General features: G+C 36.3%; 1 protein-coding gene across 1 annotated transcript; it reads left to right on the forward strand.

Moving 5' to 3' along the window:
* The first annotated feature begins 668 nt into the window (after positions 1-668).
* On the forward strand, positions 669-23,332 carry LOC137923176 (myotubularin-related protein 10-B). Its single transcript, XM_068766350.1, has 12 exons — positions 669-1,085; positions 1,505-1,559; positions 13,366-13,502; positions 14,211-14,369; positions 14,833-15,288; positions 15,848-16,015; positions 17,070-17,199; positions 18,558-18,693; positions 19,248-19,470; positions 20,470-20,587; positions 21,107-21,315; positions 22,067-23,332. The coding sequence occupies exons 1-12, from the start codon at positions 1,029-1,031 to the stop codon at positions 22,295-22,297; spliced, it is 2,079 nt and encodes a 692-aa protein (XP_068622451.1). The 5' UTR covers positions 669-1,028; the 3' UTR covers positions 22,298-23,332.
* The last annotated feature ends 3,282 nt before the right edge of the window (positions 23,333-26,614 follow it).

The raw sequence follows: 26,614 nt of genomic DNA on the forward strand, positions 1-26,614 counted from the left end.
CTATGTAACTTTTATTAATCTGAATATAAAAAAGTTTAATTATTGATATGAAACGCGCGCAAACGATTTGTGTGATTGTTTCGATTTATATGAAATAGATATTATATAGCGAATAGTATAGTAACAAATATTATCAAAGTATACGTAATTAATTTAAATTTATTACCTAGTTGCTTAATTAGATAATACGGATTTTCACTGTTACAGAATAAATATGTTAATTTTTGATATTTCTTTTTTAGTAATGTTTCAATGACATAATGAAAACTAATAATATAAGATCATACACTCTAATGCTTTTTCATCTATTTTGGAAATATAAATATTTGCAAGAATGATACGTCAAATTTAATTTTCTCATGAATCTGGCATTAGATTATTTTATGAATTTATCTATTAGTTACTTTTGAATCTTTTATAATTAACCAATTCTAAATACGTTTCAATATACACACCCTACTGATAATGCTCGATTAATCGTGAAAGTTGGTAGCTGTTGAATCTTTTGCAGCAACGTGTAATTCATTATTTGCGGATCCGTAATCTGCAAGCTGAAATCTTATTTTTCTACATTACAGAGGGGTTTATATTCTGTTCTAGTTTTTTTTTTACGTGAAAATTTAATTAGAAAAATAAATATCGCTTGCAACACCACAAGCATCTGTCGTTGCATCGGATCATGTAAAATTTTAATTTGTAAAATACTTTTGTGCGACTTTACGTAAAACTGAAATCGTAGCGCGAAAATATTATTTAGAATGAATATAATGAAACGCCTGCGTTTAAAGAATATTCAATGATATCTATCTGAAGTAAACAATTTGTCTATCAGTGCAGTGTTTATGGGGCTGGTTGTTATCAAGATTTATGTAAAATATTTATTAATCATGAAGAGTGCTGTATATATTTCAAAACACAGCCTAAAGCTTTGCTTGCTTTAAACAAATTTGATAGTGAAATAGTTAAAATAGGGCCAGGACGAGATTTAAAGTGGGTCAACACAGTGAACACTATCAGTTCATATTACAATGAATGAAAAGAAGGTGTTCCATAATTTCAAGAGCTACATAACCGAGTCGCCTTTAGTGAGTTGCATCTTATCTATAACTGATAAATATTTTGTTAAATTCTTACTTCAAATACCTTTATAGCGGTGTAAATTATATTTTTTTTCACTTTTGACACATTAATTTAAGATAATTGAAAGTAATTATGAGTTAGTCAACATATGAATTGAATAGAATTATATTAAATTTTATTGCATAGTAGTTAAAAATATAATTACTCTTACTGTTATGCATATAGCATCTATATAATATTTATTAGACAAGTATTTTGTTAAAAAAAATATAACTAAAGTAAAATTTTCTTCCTTTCTATTATTTCGCCGTATCATATAGAGACTATGATTATGTATTCTATTTGTTTATAAAACCTTGGCATTTGTCAAGTCAAAGAAATTGATATTATAAATATTATTTTTTAATAAGAATATTGTTTTCAGAATAATGGTGATAAAAATGGTTCCATACAAGAGGTTAAGCCTAAACTATTAAATGGTAAGTGCTACACCATTCCTATATATATTGTATTAATTGATGTGACATGTTAACATAGATAACAAAAATAAATGACATCTAAATTTTATGAAATTTTTAAATCCAAAAATTGTAAGTAATGAAAGCTACACACACATTTTTTGTCTGTTAGAATTAAAAATTGGAGATAAAGTACAATAAACAACAAATGACAATTTTTAACTAATTCTTTGTTCTATAACAAGAGATTATGCAATTCTCTGTTGTCTAGGTGCATAATGTAGTAGTTGTAGGCTGCATCCAACCATTTCTTATGGTAATCTCTGCAGAAGACATTTGACCAGCTGTGGGCATCTTACGGCTGAAAAGATGATGATAATAATAGAGATTGGGACATCCCTAAATTAGATACATGGTGTAAAGCAATTATTTTAATTAATGTAATTATAAACCTGGCTTCAATGAGTTACTGATGTATATATCTCACGCTCTACTTGTACACTAGCAAGTAAAGTTTTCAATCTGACAGACATTTTTGATTCTTAGGATTTTTTTATACATAACATAATAAGCTTACATTTTTATTTTAGTTACCTATTATAAAAAATTATAATTCTTATTATTTATGTGACTTTTATTAGATCTTTATAAATATTCTAATATCTTGTAATAGCATCATGTTCAAAATAGATAGAGTGGACATCCAAATTGATTTATTACCATAACAGTTGGTAGATTGAATTTTTGTTTATACACCAAACATATATGATTTATCGATAAAATTTAGGGACAGGCATGTTACCATAAAAAGTAGTAAAAAATAATGTTGCTAATCTAAACTTCAAAATGAAATTTATTTTAAATAGAAAAAATGAAAAATTGTTTTTATATTACATAGATTACATTAATAGCCAACTCACAATTGTAAATCATTGATGTTTTTGATAAAAGATATAAGTAATTAGCTATGAATAAGTTTACGTCATTATAATACCGAAACTTTTATGGTAGGGCAGTCGCACACCAGAAGCAATTATTTATAATTTAAATTCATATTATATTAACTTAATATCATATTAATTGTTGATTGATATTTAATTAAAAATATCGAACGAAAAGATTATACTATGTCATATATATCGTCATATTAAGCGGCTAAATTATTTCGGTTCAGCCGATAGACGCCCACTGCAAGCCAATACCCTTCCCCCTCACAACCCTGTAGACTTCCCGCTACCTTGATCGTCGGTCCAACTATCCCATCGCTCTTACAATTGAAGGCTTTTGGGTCCTTGGTTCTTTTTGGAATATACGCATTTTTCTCGCAGCGAAGTTCCGAACATACTCTCTTTATTGCTCTCTAGATGACATATTATAGACAAATTTTAAATTACTCCCCCTTAATAACAAATATTAAGTTATCAAGTCCGGACATATTATCAAAAGAGAGTATTTATATAGGTTAGATTCTCTCGATGTGTAACCGCCCTTATAGAACTGTCATTGTCAGATAATAAATGACGGGATTTTTTTAAAAATAGAACGATTCTTTTAAATGTTTACGTGCCAATATTTGATTAATTAATACAAAATTTTTTGCTTGTTATTGAAATTTATTATAAATAAAAAAACAGGTTTAACCAAATTCGATAGTCAACTGTCTCATTAGTCTCGATGATGTAAAACGCAGTAATAACCTAGTTACGTATGCGTTACGCATCCGTAACTGTAACTCTGTTTACGTATGCTGCCCTAGTACATTTCGTAGCAAATATTAATTTTTGATACCGCTAATACTTGCAAAATTAGTCACTATGTAATTATGTTTTTACGGTCGAGAATACTGTGTAGGTTTTATGGAAAAGCAAGTCCGTATGGTACGGCTTAACGGCGTACGGTGGTAGGAAATGGTGACCTGTACAATGACAGTTGTATTGGGATTGTGTTACAAACGATCGGAGTACTAAGGCGTGGTTAGTATTATATAAAATATCTTTACATTCGTCACAATTTATCAGCTAAATCCTAAAATATGTTATTGTTTTTTTTTAATTATGTCATAGATAACACTAAATATTACATGTGCTTGGTGATGTTATTTCATTATTATTGACGTAAGTCAATAGCAGTGTTTTATCTTTATCTAATTCTAATAATCATTGGATTCCTTCTCTTTTCTGGAGTCGTATTCTTCAACCTAACTATCGTGATCCTTTCTGAAAAGTTCTCTTGAAAGTTTTTCACGTACTATTTTATATCCAGAGTTCCATGGTCCCTGAGCTCGGTGGCCTCCCAATTCGGTGAAATAGTAGTACGTAGTGGCCTCAGTTGAAGCTTCACCAGGGGCTCTCAAAATTAACCCCCCTTTAAAGAGGTCTTAGGCGGTCTACCGACTTGAACCCGTGGAATCTGCACATTCCACTTGGGCAGCTGTCGGGAACGTGATCAAGCGCACGAAGCTGCGGCCTTGCTACCGCCGTAGATCTACTTGACAAAAGCATTCATTAAATTAAATAATCGCTTGTTGTAAACTGAGAGCCTGGTCTTTTTGTTAGTCGTGATAAAGGGGAGAGTACCGATTCTCATTACTCTTAGCGTGCTGGTTGGTGAATGTATTGTTTTTTTCAAATGCATTCGGAAGATACTGCTGCCGACTAGCCTTGAACATTTTTCCCTTTGTCGGTGCTTATAGTAACCACGGGAAGAGCGAGTTAGGACAATTTTTTACCCCGGTACCACCACTAGATGGTCTCTGGGGCCTTAAGCTTCGAGCGTGAAGACCACGGGCAAACGCAGCGGAGTATGTTCACTTACAAGGTAGATAGACAACCTCGTAAAGATCGTTGGAAGACGCTTGACGCAAGCCTCTTCCAATGGGTTCTATTGGATATCTATCGAGAAAGACAATTACTGATAATAAAAAATGCGTAAATTTTACAATAAACTTATGGGCGTTTTTTTTCAGCCCAGAAGTATAAGTATATATACTTAGTCTGGCCATAAATACTGTTACTATTCAAAAAAAGAAAATATTACGTTTGAATTTGGAATCTGTCATTTTTATATGATTGCTTGATGTGTTTTCTTATTTTCGCGCCATTATATTGTTAAATATTTTGTTATATTAAAATGGAGTGGGGTGATAAAGAGAACCGAATCGCTGTGATTGCCTTACATAAAGTAGGTATGGAGAAAAGTGCAATTTTTAAAACCCTCCACCCGCTTGGTATTAGTCAAATGTTTGTTTACCGGGCTATTGATAGGTACAATGATACCTCCTCTGTTTGTGACAGAAAAAGATCTGGCCGTCCACGTACCGTTCGTGTGAAAAAGGTGATTAAAGCAGTTAGGGAAAGAATTCGAAGAAATCCTGTCCGTAAGCAAAAGATTTTATCTCGGGAGATGAAGATAGCTCCTAGAACCATGTCGCGTATATTAAAAGATGACTTAGGACTTGCAGCCTATAAGAGACGTACTGGTCACTTCTTAACTGATAATTTAAAGAAGAATAGGGTGGTAAAATCCAAACAACTACTTAAGCGGTACGCAAAGGGAGGTCACAAAAAAATTTTGTTTACGGATGAGAAAATTTTTACAATTGAGCAGTATTTTAATAAACAAAATGACCGTATTTATGCTGGAAGCTCTAAAGAAGCTTCGCAATTAGTAAACAGAGTACAACGTGGGCATTATCCCACTTCAGTGATGGTTTGGTGGGGTGTTAGCTATGAAGGGGTGACTACCTTTTTCACAAAAATATGGCTCATATTTTTGTGAAAAAGGTATTAAAACGTCGGCACAAGTTTATCAAAATACCATTCTTGAGACGGTAGTTAAGCCTTTAACTAACACCATGTTCAATAACAAAGAATGGTGCTTTCAACAAGACTCGGCACCGGGTCATAGAGCTCGATCCACCCAATCTTGGTTGAAAACTAACGTTCCGGACTTTATCAGCACTGAAAACTGGCCGTCGTCAAGTCCTGACCTAAATCCATTGGATTATGATTTATGGTCAGTTTTAGAGAGTAAGGCTTGCTCTAAACGCCATGATAATTTGGAGTCCCTAAAACGATCCATTCGGTTGGCAGTGAAGAATTTTCCTCTAGAAAGAGTTCGTGCTGCTATTGATAACTGGCCTCAACGTTTAAAAGACTGTATTGCAGCCAATGGAGACCACTTCGAATAAACATTGTATATTTTTAATAGTTATATATTGATGTATTAAACTAACTCACTATGAAAGGAATAAATGTTACGTATAAAAAAAAAATCGTGCTTTTCTTTATAACAATATTTATGGCAAGACTAAGTATATATATATATATATATATATATATATATATATAAACTCGAATATTTTAATACAGATTTCTCGACCGATGAATGTCATAGCTGCTATTTATAGCTATTATATCTGTTGCAGCTATTTAACGTTGTTAATTTCCTTAAGTCCGCACACGATGAGTTATTATTTATTTGCGGAGGATTCCGGATACCTATCGCGGTAATTCCCCGACTGTGCAGTCGTATTTACAGTGCTTTGACCCGAAAGGTTTAGTTGTTTATGAGGCTTCCTTCCTTATTGTATAAGGTACTTAATACTTATAGATTAGCGGCAATGTAAACATGTCCCGGTTCTATGTAATCACCTTTTTTATATAGTAATTGAAATAATCGAAGTAACAAATTGAGCTATGTTAATCTCTCCCGATCTGCATTTATTATACTGTGATCAAAAAGTAAGGTGAAATCGCCATTTAACCAGTCAACTGTTGCGCTCTCGTTGGTGAGCGCGCAGTTTTGCGTCGCCAAAATCGAGCCATGACGAGTATATTCGTCAATACACAAAGCGTACCACTTTCCATGACGAGTATACTCGTCAATCACAGTTAACTGATTAAAACTCCGAGGCATTAGGAAGGGAAGTAACTTTTTTTTCCTAAATTGGTAGGACTGTCTAACATTTTCTAAGCATCTATTTGTGAACATCAAAACAGAGTTACACGTGTTTTCGTCAACTTTTTCAATTCTGTCAAACGCGTCAAGTCTCGATCGGTCAATGTCATATTGTATTGGTTCTTCGCGACTGTTTTTTTTTTTGCCAAAAAGTCTACTGATATTGTTCCGCAACCACCGTATTCGCCTGATTTGTCTCCGTGCGACTTATGATTATTTAGCTTACTCTAAAGGCCAATGCGGAGACGCCGTTTTGATACGGTCGAGGAGATAAAAACCGAATCTAAGAAGGTATTATTCCGACTGTTTTGAGGATTGGAAAAGCGGAGATGACTTTGAAAGGGATTAAATTACATTTATAAACAAAGTCACGTTAGTTTTTTTAATAATATGTGCAAACGAGACTCTGGTGCAGTCAAAAAAACAAGCCTGTAAAAGTAATCACAAATGAAAAAACACGATTGTTATTCTCAGCTGTCAAATCAGGATCCCCTGTGGAGTTTCCTAATGCTTATTTAAATTCACGGACCCTTCCATTCCTTAAACTCTACCGATGAAGCTATAAAAGACCCCGGAATAACAGCTATAACATCTTTAGAAACAATAGTACAATGCATCTTTTATTAAAATTTAAAAATGCTATTTAGGGGAGCTTGATTTAATTCTAATTTTTATTACACTTGACTCCTCACGTTTTCGTCTCATGTCGTACACACAAATTATCCAAAGTGCCTTACAATAAAAATATATATACAGATTGATTGGTTATATATATGTTGTAATGGCTTTAAAGGGGTGAATATATAGCATAAAAGCTGTCAAGTAATGTATGGTACAGCATGTTCAAAAGTCAATAGCCTATGTAATAAATAACGTAATGATAAAATTTATTTATAACAAGCGTTCGCAAAACTAGAATTACTACGTATTAACATTCATTATTGTTTACCATCTGTTGTTGTATACTTTTTACTGCCACAAGTTATTGACCTATCGTATTATTGTTTCAGAATGATCAATTTATACAAGGTGTTTAAAAATAGATGTAAAAACGTTTTGCTGATATGTGCTATACGTTCACCCGTTTCATGCTTTTATACCTATAACTAATAAATTAAAAAACAAATAGAAGTCGTTTAGGAAATTTAAGGTCTAGAACAGAGTTCCCTAAACTCTTGTGACGTAGACCCCTTGCCATGTTTTTCCGTGTTGGGTAAACCCCCTACTTACCTGATATTGATTTCCTGTAAATTTCTAACTGTAGTGAAGTTTAGTGTTAAAAACTTAAAGTAAAAACACATGTTGATTTATCCATTTATTAATTGATTGATTTTCTTAGCACTTTCCTTTTTAAGATTCAGGAAACGAATAAACGTATTTGTCCCACATTCGTATTTATAGAGTGACGAATTCAACAAGTCAGTGCAAGGTAGCGAAGCTCTGAGACTGCGACTCTCAGGTTTTAAGTTAAAAATGTATTGCGACCACAAAGCGAATACCAACATCCTACAACTTGCACAATTTTATAAACGCATATAATATTTTTTTTACTTCATAGGTACTTTTATAAATAATGTAAATGTTTTGATATTATAATATAAGATAGTATGATGTAAGTAAATAGGTACTATCAGTGTATGTGTTGAGATTTACTATCGTGGACCCCCATTTTTATTTCATGGACCCCCAAATTTTTTTTCGCTGACGTAGACCATTGTCATAGACCCCTAGGGGTCGATATAGACCACTTTGGGAATCACTGGTCTAGAAGTTTACTTTCACCATAAAAAGATCGAAGAGGTTCAATAAAAAAATTATCAGTTCACGGACGTCTCGGTTCGTTCGTGGAACGAAATTGTGATCGGCACCACCGCAATCCCTGACCGAGGTCGATCGAGAAACCGCAAACTGTGAAGTCGTTCAACTGACCTCATTCCTCTACGAAATTTCGAGAAGCGATAAATAGCTTATTATTCTAACGTTGAATAGTAACCGCCATTTAAGCTATATAGCAATGTTATAATTGATAACAACAATGAAATAAACAGTGTTTGACTATATAAAAATATTGCTTCTTATCAAACACCACATGTTTTATATGTATTAATTATTATGTATCAAAAATGTATAGATGCGTCGTCAGAAGACAGCCATTGCTATATAAACTCTACATTATACACTGTAAACACAAAAAGTGTACATTAATAGAAGGATAATTTTTTTGTTTTATTATTCGAAATTATGAGTATAAATATAAAAAAATTATGCTAGTGATTACATACATTTGTTTGTTTTCATTGCACGCCTACCACTGCATGTGCGGAAGTGGCTAAATAATGGTCCTTTTCTTACTTAGGATGGACTTCCGCGAAGTAACGCCTGATTCCATTAAATACATTTGTTTGTTTTTAATGCAGAAACTATGTCGTGGATGTCGTAAAGGAAGAGTAGGGAATTTTTTTTAGAATGCATGCACTAGGCACAATTTGCGCCATTCGATAACACACCGGTCTTGTTAGAAACAAGGCGGGATCATATGTTACAGGGTACGCCAACCCCCGCTTTTTTTCCCACAGTCTACTTTCTGAAGTGGCAATAGCAACCGACCAAGCCAATTTGGTTAAAGCATGGCTCAATTATCAGAACCTATTAAACTAAACACCAATTTAACTTAACTAAATGGTGATGCAGCCAATGCCCTCATGTAGCCAATTCAGATCAGCTTAGATGGACTGACTTACCTCGAGATACTAGGACGGAATGATAAGCGGTTATTATCGACGAGTGGTAGCCCAAACCGAAATCCACTACCACTACCAGCCTGTCCTATAACCACATACCAGCTGCATGAAACTGAGATTTAAATAAAATTGTAAATAAAGATACCTAGAATTTAGTGGTTGAGGATGGGTGTAATGCGAATAGAACGGAAGAGAATGACAGAAAATTGTAGAATGAAAGAAGTAGAAAGATAAATTATGTGATGAATGAAAGAAGAGAAAGATAATAAAAAAGAGCCAGAAAAAATCAAAAAGAAAATAAACGACCCTGTCCTTCCCAAAGATAGGAGTACGAAAGCTACCCAATAGCGTGACCATTAAAAAAAAACGAAATCCACTTGTGAGGGCCCTTGAGCCATACTAGTAGCGTTAGTCGAAGCGATCTAAGAACTCGGCGGCCTTCCAATCCAGTGAAGTAATGTAAGTAGCCGCCCGAGTCGAAGCTCCTCCGGGAAACCATGAACTTCGGTACCGTGAAAAGGGTTTTAGACTTTTAGGCGTCCTCTGCGCTGATGAATCCGCGGAATCTGCAAATGTTATTAAAACAGAAGCGAGATCAAAAAAAAAATTGTCGACAAAAATAGACGCTCTTATAAATTATCATTACTTATGATGCCTTCATATTACGTTGGGTCCTCGCAGTTTTTAATGTTTTTTAAAAACATTTTTAGTAAGGGATAACATATTCTTTCTGTCTCGTATGTTTTGCCATCTGTGACTATGTCAGCCATTCATGTGTATTGCTTAGGCTTTTGTGGTATTGAGAATGGTTTAGACCGGATCCGACCAGCGCTTTGGGCTCCTGATGTCATTTAACAACTCTTGATTGCGATTTCGTTTTTTTTTTAATTCTATTAATTCTTCTAAAGCTTTTAGGTGCCGGTAGAGTATTATACAGATTCTCGAATTGCAGCCTTGAAGCTAAAAAATTGTAATTGATGAAACATATGTCCAGCCATTTTGATAGAATGTGATAAAAATTTTAATTAAAGAATCGACATCTGTATAGCCGTGGTGGACATCTGTACAATATCATTTTTCATTTACCACAGATGATTAATTTAACCGTATCCAATAAAATAAAAAGTACAATTTAAAATGTTCCATTTTTAAATCATTTATTAAATATTTTTTGTATTACGACTATTGCTTTTAACTTAAAGTATATTATTCTTCATACTAAAATATTTAAATCCGTTGCCGTATATAGCACTGATTTAATGTATTTTGTTTATGGTATCGTCAAATCGTACCGCGGCTCCGAAATATACGAGCAGATGTTCGACACGTTTCGGAATCCCCCGCGTCGTTGTGACTTCGATTCACGAATTTCGTCAGCCAATAATAATAGGTGTCAGAAATATTTTAAGCGTTAAACGTGTATCTAAATTATAAAAAAATCAAATTTTATTACTTTAAAAAAATATTATAAAAGTCGTTGTTCGGAGCATAGGCTTATTTTGTTATTGTACAAGCAAATTGTCGTTTCAGCCCATAGACGCCCACTGCAAAACTTAGGGACTCTTTTAAGATATTTATGGGGAGATATGTCATAATCGCCACGCTTATTGAGTGGATATCGACGAGGGTCTGCCCAAGCCAAGGTGTCCTCGTGGAAGCTTCGCTATTTTTAATGATGTATTGAACTGAGAGCTTTTTATGCTTTGCCGGCTCGAACCATAGAAATCTCCAAATGCTATTTGAGAAGCAGTTAGATTCCACTCCAAAAACAAAAATGCCAAGTCCATCACTTAAACCTCCACGTGATTTAGTAATTAAAATTTAAATTTAATACCCTTTATTGTACACGCTAGTAAATATATACATAGTTGAATAATAGTAAAGAAAATGTACAATGGGCGGTCTTACCACACGAAGTAATTTCTCTCAAATAACTATAGTATTGAAATAGAAGAGGGGTATGTAGTGGGCAGTTAAGGTGTACATGTAGACAAAACATAGCTATATATATATATATATACAGTAATTCATATGTACTTAGATAAATACACATAATTTAATCAATCTGTAACTTGCATTACGTTCAATGCCAGTAAAAATAAGAGATCGCAGGTTTCATTACCTGCAGGTTACTCTGTATGTCTATTACAGGATGATTGGTTATAGTTGTGAAACATTTAAAGGGGTGAATGTGTTGCACCTCAACTAGGTGCAAATTCGACGGTCCATCTAGTGTGGAGGTTACCCCTCCTCCGACTACCTGCTCATATATGTATACGTCTGCATATGTTTCACCTACCTAAAGATAACACAAAGCTGCAGTGAACTCTTTGCATAATCCATTTGAACATTGTCTGGAATAATAATTTAACTGTAGTGGAACAAATGTCGGAATATTGTTCACAGATAAGGGTTAAAAAGAGAGTAATAAAAATGATTGAAAATGTGAAGGAAGAAAGAAGATAGAATGCAAGACATGACAGACGAAAAAAAGGAATAAATAGAACTATTCTAAATAGCTTCTTGAATTTAAAGTTTTTGTTCCAAAAATGATAGTAGAACAAGAGGTCCACAAAAACGGGGACCATAAAAAAATCATCTAAATGTCCGAATGCAAATGTAAAAGTAAATAAAATGAATCAAACAATAAAATAACTCATTATAATATTTTTTACGACAAATCGCGGTATGTGAACATAGTTTAGACCGCAGTTTCGATCACGGCATTCGAATTTACACGTCGACGTGCGTCTTGTTTTATTAATTGCAGTCGTTGCGATATTAAAGATCATTTATCGATACTGCTAGAAGAAGTAAACATTATAGTGTTACATGTTTTATACCATTTTGGTATTTTTCGGAGTAATATCAGAAACCAAAGCCATCATTTGCCAGACGTTTTCATTATCACCATCATCATCACAGTCGTAGACGTCCACTGTTGGACATAAACCTCTCATAAATTTCCAAAAGGACCGGTTGCATGAGACACCTAACATAATGGACCCATACCAGACACAACTACACTTTCTTTTTTTTATGAATTGTAATTTTATTTACATCGTCACACTGCAAGACATAGTCCTTCCGTAAAGATATCTGTGGGAGGAAATACCACAACCGCTACACTTAGCAGGCGGGTTGGTGATCACAGTGTTGTATTATGGTACGCAGAGGACTCTGCTGCACATGGAAACTTGTTTGTGAGCAGTGGCTTCTTCTTCTTCTTGAAGTGCCTCTCCAACTAGTGGAGGTTGGCTATCAGCTTCCTACTCTCTTCCTTATTTTTGGTTCTGCGTAATAGCTCAGCAGCGCTGGCGATTCCGGTCCACTCTCTAATGTTACGAAGCCACGACTTCTTTCTCCTACTAACCTTCCTTTTACCAGCGACCTTTCCCATCATGATAAGTTGAAGGAGATTGTATCATTGGTGTCGAAGAACGTGTCCCAAGTAAGCGATTTTCCTTCGTTTTACTGTGAGCATTAGTGCGCGTATATGGCCGATTCGTTTCAGAACTTCGACGGACAGAGCAGTGGCAATCTTATATAATTAATGAACAGAGTGTGAATTATACAAGATATTATCCGAATCGAACCCTACGGTTGCAAGTTTAGTCCTTTATCGCTGGGATACTACTGCTTGACCAGGTTTCATACAAGTATAAAAGCACACATTTTACTCGAGAATGTATTATATAATGTTTTGACAGATCCAACCTCGCCAGAACTTTAGTGTCCATTATCTGAAAAAGCTACCATGTTTGTCGTCAATGTTACGTTACGTATACGTTACATTACGTTAAAGTATACGTTACGAAACTTTCAGCTTTTATAAAATAAGAAAGATCAACGTATAGAAACCTATAGAAATAAAATTGTTCGTGATGTTTTTAATGTTTTTTTGTTTTTGGCTTTTCTTCGAACTACATATTCAGCACCGTCTCTTCGAAACTTTTTCGTATGGGGAACGAAGATTGTATCTCTTTTCTAGAGACCATGAAAATGATATTTCATCACCATGATTCCAGCAATGTTGATTGATATTCCTAACGTCTTCTTTTTATCATTGACTTCTTGAACTTGAACTTTAATGGTTACCGCCATATATGTGAATGTGGTGATTGCAGGGGAGGTGGTGGCGGGCGCGGCTCGCAGCGTGGTGCTGCTGACGCCGCTCAGCGACCGCGACAGCGGCCGCTTCGGTTCACTCTTCGTGACCAACTACAAGCTTTCCTTCGTGCCACTGGAGACTTCTCAGTACGATGTAAGGATGTTTTCAGCTATCGTCATTGTCAGGTCAGCCGAAGTACGTTCATCGCAAGGTAAAAGCTTATCCCCCCTTATGCTGCACGCATCCAGCTACTTTCTGCGACCTTGACTGTATATTCCGTCCACTTAATGAGGGGCCAATCCACGCCTCGTAGATTTACAGCCATAACTGTATCTAAACAGCTGTATCGTACCTTAGGACAAGGCGGTGAGGGCCTAGAAAAAAAGCAGGAGTGTCCCCTCGACCGTTAACGGTGGTCTGACGGACCTTGGCGACCGATAATCCCACTCAAATCAAAATAATGGATAATTAAAATATATATATTTTTAACCAAACTTCCTTTTCTTAAATAATAAAAATAATTTGTAATATTTGAAACACATTATCATGCAGCGAAAATAATAGCTCACAGAATTGTGATAGCTCTTTTATAATAATAATAATAATAAAGCCCTTTATTCCGAAATTAGTATTTACAAAATAGTCTATTGCTACACATTTTAAAACTAAATTTATTTTTAAAGTATGTCTCTAAGTTTCAGTGTGCCTGTTGGCATAGGCCTCCTCCAAAAACTTCCATTGAGCTCTTTTATAAAATAAAATTTTATTGTGTAACGGTATATACAGTTACATAAGTCATTTAAAGAAAACTAGGCTGATTCATTGCAAGAATTTTTGAATTTCGAATTTGAATTTTTGCAGGAGTACGGGCAGAAGAACCAGCTGCTGGGCACGTTCGACGTGCCGCTGACGGGCGTGGGCGCGCTGTGGCTGACGGACGGCGGTCCGCAGCGGCGGAGACGGCTGCTGCCCTATGCCGACGTGCCCGCCAAGGTCAAGGGCTTGCAGGTCATCTGCAAGGTCAGACTCCTACAACATTCTGCTCGCTTCAAGTTAGGGAGATATTAAACCAAACATAACCTCGGACTATATAGATAAGGGCAAAGGTTCATTTCATTTCATTTTTTATTAATTTTCCAATAGAACGTTTAATTATGTTATGGTTATTTATAGCTCTATAAAAAATTTAAGTTTCAATTTTGATTATGCTATTTATTAATGTTGTTAAATGTACATTTGGCCTTTCTATTGTATGTACTGTATTACACTATATTATTTGTCCAATGGTAATTGCTTAATATCTCACAGAGTACGCTTATATTTCGATGTTACTATAAAACTTAATTTAGTATTCAGAGAGTTGTGAGGAGAGAAGTTGAGAAGCTGACGTAACAGTTTAAAGAAAAGGCCTCCGCCCTCCGAAACCCTAGTGTTAGTATGTTGGTGATAGATGGTTAAAATATTGGTTTCGTTCAACTTGCAGAACATGAAAGTGATGACGTTCAGCTTCGCGAACTCGCCGATCGGCAAGGGTCGCACAGTAGCGATGGCGCTGGTCCACCACGCCTTCCCCAAGCGCCACGACCTACTGTTCGCGTTCGAGTACCACGAGCCCTACTACCCCACGCTGCCCGCCGACCTCAACATGTTCCAGCGGCCCGGCGACTGGCGGCGCGAGCTGGAGCGCTGCGAGTGTCCACATTGGCGAATCACGTGCATAAACGGAACCTCGGACGCCTTCATGCTGACTGCCGGAGAGACGCTCATTGTGCCCAGCTCCGTGCTGGACTATAACCTCATGGAGTCCGCGCGACACTTTCGCTCGGGCCGCGTGCCCATCTGGGTGTGGGGCCGGCCCGAGGGCGCAGCCTTACTACGCAGCGGGGAGCTGCTGCAGACAGAACATTCGGCCACCGCCGAGAACGTTCTCCTGGAACAGGTATCCAACAGTGTCATAATATTATATCAAAACATATGCGTATATTAGGATTATAAAATAACCACACATGCTTGCTAATTGGTACGAACTTTGGAATAAATGTTACATTGGATGGCGTAGACGCAACATCCGTAACCCCCTTCCCCTTAGGATGAGCAATGACATCATAATCATAAATTATCATGGCGATCTTTGGAGGAGACCTATACACTATATGGTGGTGAACCAATCTTACATCCAAACGTCATTCAAGATTAGTTCGAAGTAAGTCTACAATATGGCAGCAGTAGTAAATTATTTTAATGTAAAAGTGAATAGTACTGTAATACATCCATAGTTTTTTAACACTGTCTTAATTAAGAATTTTTAAATTTATAAGTTGTATGTCTAGGACTGTCTAGGACAGCTGACCGCTGGCAAACGTCATTTCTTTGTTCTTGTCATACAGTTGTAGCATGTAGACAAAATCTTATTAGGGAAATGAAAATGGAAGGAAGTAGGGAAACACTGACCTGGACGATAATACCAAAGATCTACTTAATGAAGTCCATCTGGGCAGGTTCGTCGTTCGCACCCGAAGCTCACGCCGCCCCATGTGATCTACCTGTGCGGTAACAGCGCGGTCGGAGGACCAGCACCCTCGCATCTGCCGCCGCTGCAAGCGCTCCACGCGTCGCACCGGAAGCTTGCTGAACTCTGTACTCCCACTACTCTCGGCAATTTTTGGGTAATCATTCTTACATATTCATCATCGTTTGACAGGGCTCCCACTGGTGGACATGGGTCTTCCCTCATAGATTTCTAATAAGACTGTTTGAATACGTATTACATCCAGCGTCTTCTAACGACCTTATATATACATGCATTAATATTCGATACTAGTAACTGATCTGGCATTTTATGCTGTGTCTTCGTCATAAAGTGTTTCCAAAGTGGTAGTTATGTCAGACTTACAAATTCACCCACTGGTCTGATATTAACGAATAAGATATTTTCGTATTTAGATGCTAATTCGTTTGGGATGACATTATAAACCGAGGTTCTGCTATAGGAGTCCTTGCAGAGTCACTTTTTCAGCCTTACAGCCTCTCAATTAAATTGAACATTGTAGAAGCCAGAGCCGAAGCTCAACAAAAAGCTGTTCTACTTTAAAGAGTTATTTAATATAAGCTAAAATTAAGTAAAATTAACTATTATCTCAAATTTGGTGTTTCTTTTTATATTACAAATATATATGGCTTTTAAAAATAAAACTATACAAACAAGGACTTCCTAAATGGTATACTAGTGCTACCGAAAATGTTGCACCGCGCCTTAGGTATGCACGCGGTGAGGGGGGGACTATACCGGCCGCTCTGGTCCGTCAGTCCGTCGTTAATGCTCGCGGCGTTCATGCTCTTTTATTCTCGGGCTCCCTCCTTCTCCACGCTTCTTTAATGCGTGATACAGCAGTCTCGCGAAAAAAAATGTCGCGTGGTATATAATACTATACATAATTTCTCTAACTACATACAGTATAATAATATATGTAAGTAAATAAACACTATAAAATCTTTACATATTTCTGCGTTTAGCTGCTGGATATAGAGTTACCACACGAGCACGTATTTGTTACTCAATTTCAACCCGAATGCCATGGCTGCTAGAAAATGGCTGATGGCATCCGAATTTGAAATGTGCTTTCGAATTTAAATTTGGAAGTCCAAGAATAGTTTGACTCAAAAGTATTGTGGGCAATATGGAGGGTGATGGCAACATCCTTATAAATATTTTATCCTCAGTTGCAGGACTCGCAGTACTATTCGATCCTGGAGTCTAGCCGGTGGCTGCGCTATGTCGCCAACTGCCTGGCCTTCGCGGACGAGGCTGCTGCCCAGCTCTCTGCTAACGTCACCGTCGTGCTCCAAGAAGGTACATATTATTAACTATTCTAAAAACGACTCGCCACGCTTTTTAATGCAGGCATATATACATAAATAGACGCTGCAATGATGTCTAGATATCAAAGAGATTTTTACATTGAAGCTCCGCTGGTGAAGGTCGCCTACGCAGCCTTGTTTCAAAGGAGGAAAACCTACTGTTTTTTCAAGTGTCTGAACCTAAGGCGCTCTATTTTTCAGCCTCTTACCTGACGTGGTCAATGAACACCTCCGACTCTGGTCTGGTCTCCAGCAACAACCGTGATTAAGTCGCTGAGGGTTAAATTCTTTAACAGCTGTTGCATATGCGTTGGGATCGTCTCCTCTGCCTTGACATAGACATACCCACCTCTGGACAGTATATCTGTTCGTATCTGAAATGTTCTCATAAAGTATACTTGGAGCCGCTGCTTAAAGTCAGGCCTTTGCCTCTGGTTAGCTATTAAGGTTCCTCTAACCCTGGGTCTAGGTCAAAACTACTAAGCTATACTAACGACAAGACGGGAACCAGTCCCGGAGGTTTGTAGTCATAATTAACTATCTGTCTGTTGTCTTCACTTAGTATCAATTATTTTGTTGATGGTATGGAAGAAATTAAATTTAGTAACCTCTCGTGAACTTTATGCCCTTGGCGTTATTTGGAGTACATAGTCTATTTTTTTAATGGACCCACCTTATTTGGGGCCTCACGTTCCCCTTATTCTATTCGGTACAGGGATTTTATTTAGGATTATTGCTTCTTTTGTTCTGTTCCTTTCATTCATAATCCTTACACGAATTGCCTTTCTTTCTTCGTCACATGCTTTGATATCCTTAAATTTACGATTTAAAATTCCTTATTCCTGTATTTTTTTATCTTTATTTAAAATTTTTTTTGCTCTAAATATACTCGACCTTATATTTTGTAATCTAATCTTTATTTTTGTTTATAATCTAGAATTTTCAGAGGCGTTTTTTATCTGCCATTAGCCATGAAATGGTGCCAATTTCCACCCGTTCCTTCAGCTTGACTTCATACTGATATCTTCGCTTTGCGAATACGGACCAGCTTGTTATTGCGTGCACTACGGTGTGGTCCACCGCTGGGTCACAGATGCACGAATGATTCTCCCTGTGTATAAACCTATATAGGTACTAAGCTTATTCTACGTGCAACGTAAACATTTGGGTCAGAACCGCGTCCAGTTTCACTACACAGTGCGCGGTAAGTGTATCTAGCCCTGATTGTCGCTTGACGAATGAAAGGAGGCATTTATCGTATTCTGGTTCCGTTTTACTCTTATACGTAGTCTATAGAAATAGATTAAGTGATCAAGTTAGAAGAATATAAATAGTAGTATAATATTTCAGGTGACGGCGTGGACTATTGCGCGGTGGTGTCGTGTCTCACGCAACTGCTCATCGATCCGTACTTCCGCACCATATCGGGCTTCCAGTCGCTCGTGCAGAAGGAGTGGGTGGCGCTGGGACACCCCTTCTGCGATAGGTACGTCCCTCTTACTAATATCATGTCAACGAAATGTAATCAACAGGTATAATTAAAAACAACGTAAAGATGCGTTTACATGTGGGTACTATTGTACAGTAGCTCTCCACTAGGTGGACTGGTGATATAGTTAAAGACACGGGAAGTCGTTGGATGAAGGCAGCGCAAGATCGGTCATCGTGGCGATCTTTGGGGGCGATCCATCTGGCAGGGGGCATCAATCGGCTGATATGAATGAATGAATGAAACTTTTTGACTAAACCAAATTGTTCTCTGTCAACCCTAGATCAGTTTAAAAGCTCTTAAAAGGTGTCATCTTTGAAGGAAGATTGCCAAGATAACCGATCTTGCACTGCCGGCATCCAGCGACCTTCCACAACCTTGGCCTGTGTCGTCCGCTAAGCCAAAAAGATTATATATTATATTAGTAAATAAATATTTAAAAACACTGCAATTTACCTGTAGTTTTGCCTGTATAACTTATAGTGGTGGAACTATCATCCACTTATATCTAGACCCCGTAGATCACTTACGAACACGTCTGTTCCACGTAGGTTGGGGCTGCCACGGCCGGGCCAGTCGAAGGAGGCCCCGGCGCAGTGTGCCCCGGTGTTCCTGTTGTTCCTGGACTGCGCGTGGCAGCTGCTGCAGCAATTCCCGGCCGCCTTCCAATACACCGACACGTACCTGGTCACCCTGTGGGACTGCGCGCACAACCACCTATTCGACACATTCCTCTTCAACTGCCCCCGGGACAGGGAGCTTGCTGTTTCTAAGGTAAACTGAAGTTTGGTCTGTATGGTAAATCTGTATGTGAATCCTTATTTACAATGTATTTACTAACTACAGGATATATCAGGACCGTTGATGTTCTTATTAAAATCCATTCGTGTAGCTGCCTGTCTTTGGAAATAGCTTGCAGCTAATCTTTGAAATTAATCAAAAATTTAATTCTCTATTAAATTAATTAGATCTATTTAGTCAATACTTCATGCGAATATTTAATACTTTCTTTATTCCAAATCTTTTTAGACCAATTAGGGGGTAATTGGATATTTTACATTGATTGATTTCATATTAGTCTTTTTTGAATAGTCTTATTCCAGTATAGACGTCGAGACATGCGGTTCGGTTTTTATCTCCTCATTCGTGTCAGAACTGCGTCCTCGTAATTAGACTTTTAAGTTTGTTGAGCAGCCATAAGTTGCACAGAGCAAAATTATACTAATACGGAGGTTACGGAACTATATGAGTCTAATTATTGTCAAAAAAGTCGCAGAAATCTAATGCAGTATGACATCGACCAAGCGAGACTTGACGTATTGGAGACACAAAACATCCATCAAAATGGTTTAAATGTATTATTTCTGAAGATGTTAATGCTGTTAGTCCTAAGGTTTTTACAGCTTCATCAGTACTGAGTTCACGGAGCGGAAGGATTTGGGCTAAGTCAAATGATGTTTGAATTTTTAAAAAAGAGACGCCTGGCAAATGTTAAAGACAGTTGTACCAACATACGAAAAAAAAATACCTGCCTTCATAATGCCTGGGAGTTTTAAACGACAGTATCACCTTACTCTTTAATCACAGAGTATACTTTGTGGTATCTATATCAGCTGATAGACTCCTACTGCAATGAATCTTCCCAAAAATAGCCGCGATGATTGATCTTTATGATTTCATGACCCGTATCCAACGACTTGTCGCAGCGTTGTAACCACGTTAAAAATTCTAAATAAATATATATGTTTACACAGATTTTATTATGATTTCCAGAATTTCGTGGCGCGACCGGTGTGGGACTGGGGCGAGCAGTTCTCGGAGCAGGACAAGGCGCTGTTCTACAACCCGCTGTTCGTGCCGCACAAGCCCGCGCCGCCCACGCACAGGCTCGGTGCGTCCCCACATCCACCTCCTAGTTCATAAATCCACCCTGATCGTAGAAATAGTTACTCCCACCTTTCTTACAGTTCTGAGGTTAACTCTCCGAGATATTTAGTACAAAAAGTGGAGTGATCCCGAATGGCTCTCCACTCAAAAATGTATCTAATCTTTAAATCTTTTACACCTATTACGAATCACACTGTATATTGAATGAATAAAATACTTACTAATAATTTCTTGTTGGCACACTAGAAAATGACGGTACATGAAAATATCACAAGATCCATATCTGTAAAAAGGCTGTAATTTTATTATTTTTACATTTTATACGTTGTACTTAGAATACGCCGTAAAGGCGCACTTAAACTACTTACATAACACACATCTCTAACGAGAGTGTTTACGCTAATGACGGAATGAATCAGCCGATATCTCCTTTCCACTCGTTTCGCCGCGAGTGTAAGCGCGGTACAGCGGTTTCGGTAGAAATATTATTAATAAATGGTTGATAATGTAACTTTATGATCAGGTCAATCGGCGTCCGGCTGGCGCAGCTCGCGACCGGACTTGGCGTCCGGTACGGTTGGAGGGGCAGAGTCCGGGCGACTCCGCGCGTGTACTTCGGTTGCGGGCGTGGAGCTGTGGGCGCTGTGCTACGAGCGCTGGCTGCCGCCGCTAGACGCACCGCACGCCGGCCGCGTGCACTTTCACCTGCACCACTGCCGGCTACGCGCTCAGGTACACACGAATGCTTTAAGGACCTTAGTTCCCATAGTGGTCCAGGTGGACCTCCAGGTCCTCGGGAGACCGAACAAAGGTGTACTATTGCGTGTTAAAAACCTTTAAGATCATATCACCTTTAACCATTACTTCCAAGGGTCTACGTAAGTCGCCACGAAAATTTATCGGCTTTTTGATGGTGAAGAACTAAAATGTTGGCTAGACTTCACCTATCGGCAGATAATATTATATTTTAAGAAGCACTCGCAAAGCGCCGACTCTGTCCACAACACTTGCTCTGACGTGCAAAGGAACATATTACAACTTGCAGTGTGCTTCCGCTTGCAAACTATTAATTCACTTTGGTGACCTTGAGCCTTCTTATAAGGTCCACCGTAAACTTATTTAATGGAATCAGGCGTTACCTCGCGGAAGTCCATTCTAAGTAAGAAAAGGACCAATATTTAGCCACTTCCACAGAGTCTGTGTTTGGTTCTAATCGGTGTAACATAACTCCTGAAGATGCCCCGTGGAGGGGTGAAACACGTGTTGAGTAATTTGGCGGTGGCGGGCAGTGCATTTTATTGCACGACTACCACTGCATGTGCGGAAGTGGCTAAATATTGGTTGTTTTCTTCCTTCCACTGTAAATGACGTCTCGGATCCGTAAGTCATCACCGGTAACACCTTCATCATTTCGGATGAGGATATGTTGGGAGCTTCCGAAAACGCAATAATTTTTTACCTTTCTCTCTTTCCCTTGTTACAGATCCAACAGCTCAACGAAAAACTGGCGTCCTTGTCTATAATGAATAACCGGCATTCGAACGGCGACGATGACGTCGCGGACCCGTTCCCCATACCGATTGCGTCGCGGTTTTTCCCCTTCAGTCTCAACCGGCACGACAACATCGAGAGAAACCTTCACTCTATGCAGGTCAGCCTTATAGACGCCAGCCAGCTGCTCGACTCGCAATCGCTCCTGAATGCTCCCGACTAATACACGTGACTTACTACTTTACTACAATAGACTTAGAGTATATTTTTAAAAGTCAAATGTAGATATTTATTGTAATAGTAAGCGAATTCGCTTGATCGATTAGAACAAAGTTTGCGTCTATCAATTGAACGAGTAATAAGAGAAATTAATATATTGCGTCTATTACATGTATGTATTAAGTTATTATGTAAATATGGCTGCGAGTTAAGTTATTCGTAAGGAATTGATCGGTTTGCGACAAAGCTATGATACATTCTTTGTATTGGATCCCATTTATTTATTGTGACAGTGGAAAATTACAAATTGAAAATTCTCACAAAAAATATATTTATTAAAATTTAGGCTGTTGTTAGTGTTGCCATTATCAATTATTGGTATACTATATAAAAAATAAACGATTTAAATTAACGATAAATAAAATCGATATTTTGAAAAGAGAAACTATTTTTGCAATAATTATATTTTTTCGAATATAAATCATATGTTAACGATATTATTTATGTCCGGCGTGATATATACACACACACGTAACATATAGTTACCATTTTAATGTAAATCTCGTTTACAAACTTTTTGTGTACAGTTTAGCCATTAACATAATAAAAACTAACTTATTTTACAACTCTCAACACTTTGTTTGCCTTTATGTACTCCAAATGCCAATCAACAGCAAAATATAACACTGTTTAGTGTTGTCATAATTAAAAATAGAAATAGTATTTTGATATATTTTTCAATGAAGCCAAAGTCAATTTAATGACAAAATATTTTGAGTAAACTTTTAACAATCATCATTTCAGCTATAGGATGTCCACCGCTGGACATAGACCTCCCACATAGATTTCCATTAGGATTGGTTGGAAGCAGCCTGCATCCAACGTCTTCCCACGACCTGGTCGTATTCCCACCTTGTCTCCACTGCAGAACCCCTCGCCTGCACACTGCCATATCCACTTAACAAAACCTATTACAGCTCTGACGTTATTGAGGCTGCTTAAATATGGTAATAATAAATAAATTAACAAAATATAGTTTCGAAATGTATTCTCTCTTTCTAATTCACCCATTGGCATTCCCTTTTTTTATATTACGAAAGTCCATAACAAGCGAACACTTTATCTTTCCCATTATTGTGTCTATATATGATAAATAAAAATAATTTTACCAGAAATCATATAATGTACATCACAATTATATCCTACAATGGCTTGAATAAATAGCACAAAATAAATAGCAATTGTAATTATTTAATATTTATTATTCGTTTATTATACCAATATACTCGTTTTATATATTATTGTAGTTGTTGATTTAAAAAAGAAAATTTGGTTCACTGGCAACTCCGGCAAACAATTTACTCAACGTACGAACTTTGACAGCTTCTTGTAATATGCGGGAGTTAATCTAGCGCTTTTTCAACCGCACACTAAACAAGTGAAAAGGACAGATCATAATAGTGGGCGTTAACAATTGTGAAGAAATTTAAAGATGCGTTTACACAGCTCCTTATTTAAATGTCTAAGTTAAAATTTAACTTAATAAATTGTTTTTATACAATGATTACTTACAGGTTTAAAAGCTTTACCCTGTTATAGGCTATATATATAAATCACCCTGTATAAGAAAAGAAGACATGGTTTATACCAATATAAACAAAGCAAGCCATGGTAAACAGGAACAATGACACGTGCAATTAACAGATAGACATTTTGTGTCCATGTAAATGCATCTTTACCTACCTGGTTGTTACTAACCAACTAGTTGAGTTGTATATTTTCTGTTATTAGCTCATTAGAGCGAATACAGCGCCCTGAACGGTTTGATATTTGTACAATGCAGTTGCTACATAGACGGACCAAAATTAATTAGTGAATATGTTGTATATATGGCAGCTAACACTCGTTTAGTTTTATATTTAATTAGTTTTAAATACATGGACAACTATGTTATATAAGTTCGTATGAACTGTCTTCCGCTTGTTCAATATTAACATTGAATGAACGTTTTCATGTTATAAGGCATTGTTCTATTTTCTAACGCAAATATTTATTTTAACTTTTTTTAAAAAATACTAACTTTTATAAAACCTTTTTTTAATCTCTCTGAAAATATTTTACCTTTGTGCGAATTTGTGAAATGGAAATAAATAGGTCTATTTTTTTGGGGACGCGAAGTGTAGCGAAAATTTAAAAATGGAATGTAAGTTCATTAAAAAAAGTATATGTTAAGAAAAATTTTTTTTTGGATTTTTCCCTTAAAACCCAGTGCCAATAGGTGAGGTAGTTATACAATAAAAAATTTTGATTTTCGAGAGAATTATTGAGAATTAGCGTGCCCCCAAAAAAGATTGACAAAAAATAATTAAAATTAAATTGTGAATGTAAAAATTTATGTTTTATGCGGAATTAATAATTATTATTAATATATATTTTAAGGCTGTAAACTGTACAGTCTGTAATTGATATAAAGGTGAAATGTAAATATATTGTTGAGTAACGTAAATATTTATTTTGTAATAATATTAAGTTGAATTAATTGTAATATTTCTACGAATTGTTATCGTTTATGATTAAGATATCAATCTTAAGGATATCGCAATAAGAGTGATATTGCACGAACAGCTCAAAACTGTGACACCCGAGATTTTAGCCATGGTATTTTAGTGCCATTACATACATCTCAGTGCACTTGTCCAAGATTCCATGGTGAACGAAGTGTATATGAAGGAATCGGACCCGGTGCAGACGAGACCCCGGAGATAGAAGCAACCAAGGAAGTCGACCGTTTATATGTTCAAATGTAAAAACAAATAAATGAAACGCTAAATAACATGCATTTTATTCCATCTCATTTTAAAACAATCATTACAGACATGATATTAGCTATTCTAATAAAATTGTTAACGTTTAACATTTGTGCTTTATTTTCTAGAACCTCTTATACACGAGTTAAATTATTTTACATACGAAAGACACATTCACATTTATGACTTAATTTCAAGAATAAAACAGTAATTATCATAAAGTCTAGGCCGTATCAAGAGAGATAAGTCATGTCCGAGCATTTGATCGACAACACATTACCAAAATGACGGACCTGATGAAGTATTTGACTTCTTGAATAGCATTTATACCGAAAATATAAAGCTTAGATTTAATATTTAAATTACATTATTACATTAAGTGAACCATTTTTATAAAAAAGTCAAGAGCATCAAATTGTCCCATCGGTTTTATGTGAATCGGCCAAAATCAGTCGGTATGACATCACTATAGCATAAAATAATATACGTAAAAAATTTTGTAAATGGGTCTGGCCAAAAGTTATATTATCCTGCCTGCACAAATAAAAAAGACGGTTGACAAAAGTATCCAAAAGTAATGTGGACATCTTAAGAAAAGTATTAAAAAAAATTCCACAGCAAGCAAGTGCAAACAAAATTAAAAACTTGCCACAAGATGGCATTAGTATTGCACCACTGGATTGCCCGCCCCTATAGTAATTTAGCGCGCATGTTTGTGTTTTACAGTACACAACTTTTGCGACTGTGACGCAATCGTCGTCCAAGCAACATGTTTTTTATCGCTCTGTTGGACGTATACACTCAGTACTTTAATATAGTCCCTGGTTTTTTATGAAGAAAACTTTTCAACAAGCTTATTTTTATTTCATTTTTTTATCTTCACTAAAAAGTCAAAGTTTTTGGACTCGATAAACTATCGTAAAGTTATACGACTTTCTAAATATATGCAAGAGAAATACCACAAATAGTCCAAATTCACGGTACAGCGGTACTTAGTAAATTTCCACATAATGAATCGAAGGTACTTGAACTTTAACATTGAACGGTATTCTCTAATCTTAAATTGTTATATATTTTATTGATGTGATACAAAAAAAGTCACCATACACTTTTATTGTTAAAATAAACAAAAGATAGTACTTTTGTTTCTGACTGTACCCCTTGTCACGCACACAGGCACGCAAGCAAGCACAGTTTAGTTAAAACAAAGACGAGATATTTATTTCATTTTTCTTGTTATTGTTACATAACAGAAAAAAAATTACAAATTGTATTTAAAATATTTATCTTTAAAATGTTCTTGTGTGGACAACAGTTTAAGTTTTTTATTTATAATTTCAATTTACTGATATTACTTAAATTGGCTATTTCTTTTAATTAAATTTTATAATTAAATTCTATTCTAATACAAACACAATTTAACATAACTATTGATATACTATTATTTATTTAATATAATGTCTTTTTTATTAAACTTATTATCTGTAAGACAGTGATTTTACTAAATGCGCTTA

This window comes from Battus philenor, unplaced genomic scaffold (genome assembly GCF_028537555.1).
Source record: "Battus philenor isolate CCGP_79_NKW_IND1 unplaced genomic scaffold, ilBatPhil1.0.hap1 SCAF_21, whole genome shotgun sequence".
Classification (NCBI taxonomy): Eukaryota; Metazoa; Arthropoda; class Insecta; order Lepidoptera; family Papilionidae; genus Battus; species Battus philenor.

Bases quoted from the DNA above. Each gene is read 5' to 3' on its own strand.
- LOC137923176 (XM_068766350.1), top strand. From the start codon at position 1,029: ATGAATGAAAAGAAGGTGTTCCATAATTTCAAGAGCTACATAACCGAG. The intron at 14,370-14,832 runs GTCAGACTCCTA...TTCAACTTGCAG, and splicing joins GCTTGCAGGTCATCTGCAAG to AACATGAAAGTGATGACGTT. The intron at 18,694-19,247 runs GTACGTCCCTCT...TGTTCCACGTAG, and splicing joins GGACACCCCTTCTGCGATAG to GTTGGGGCTGCCACGGCCGG.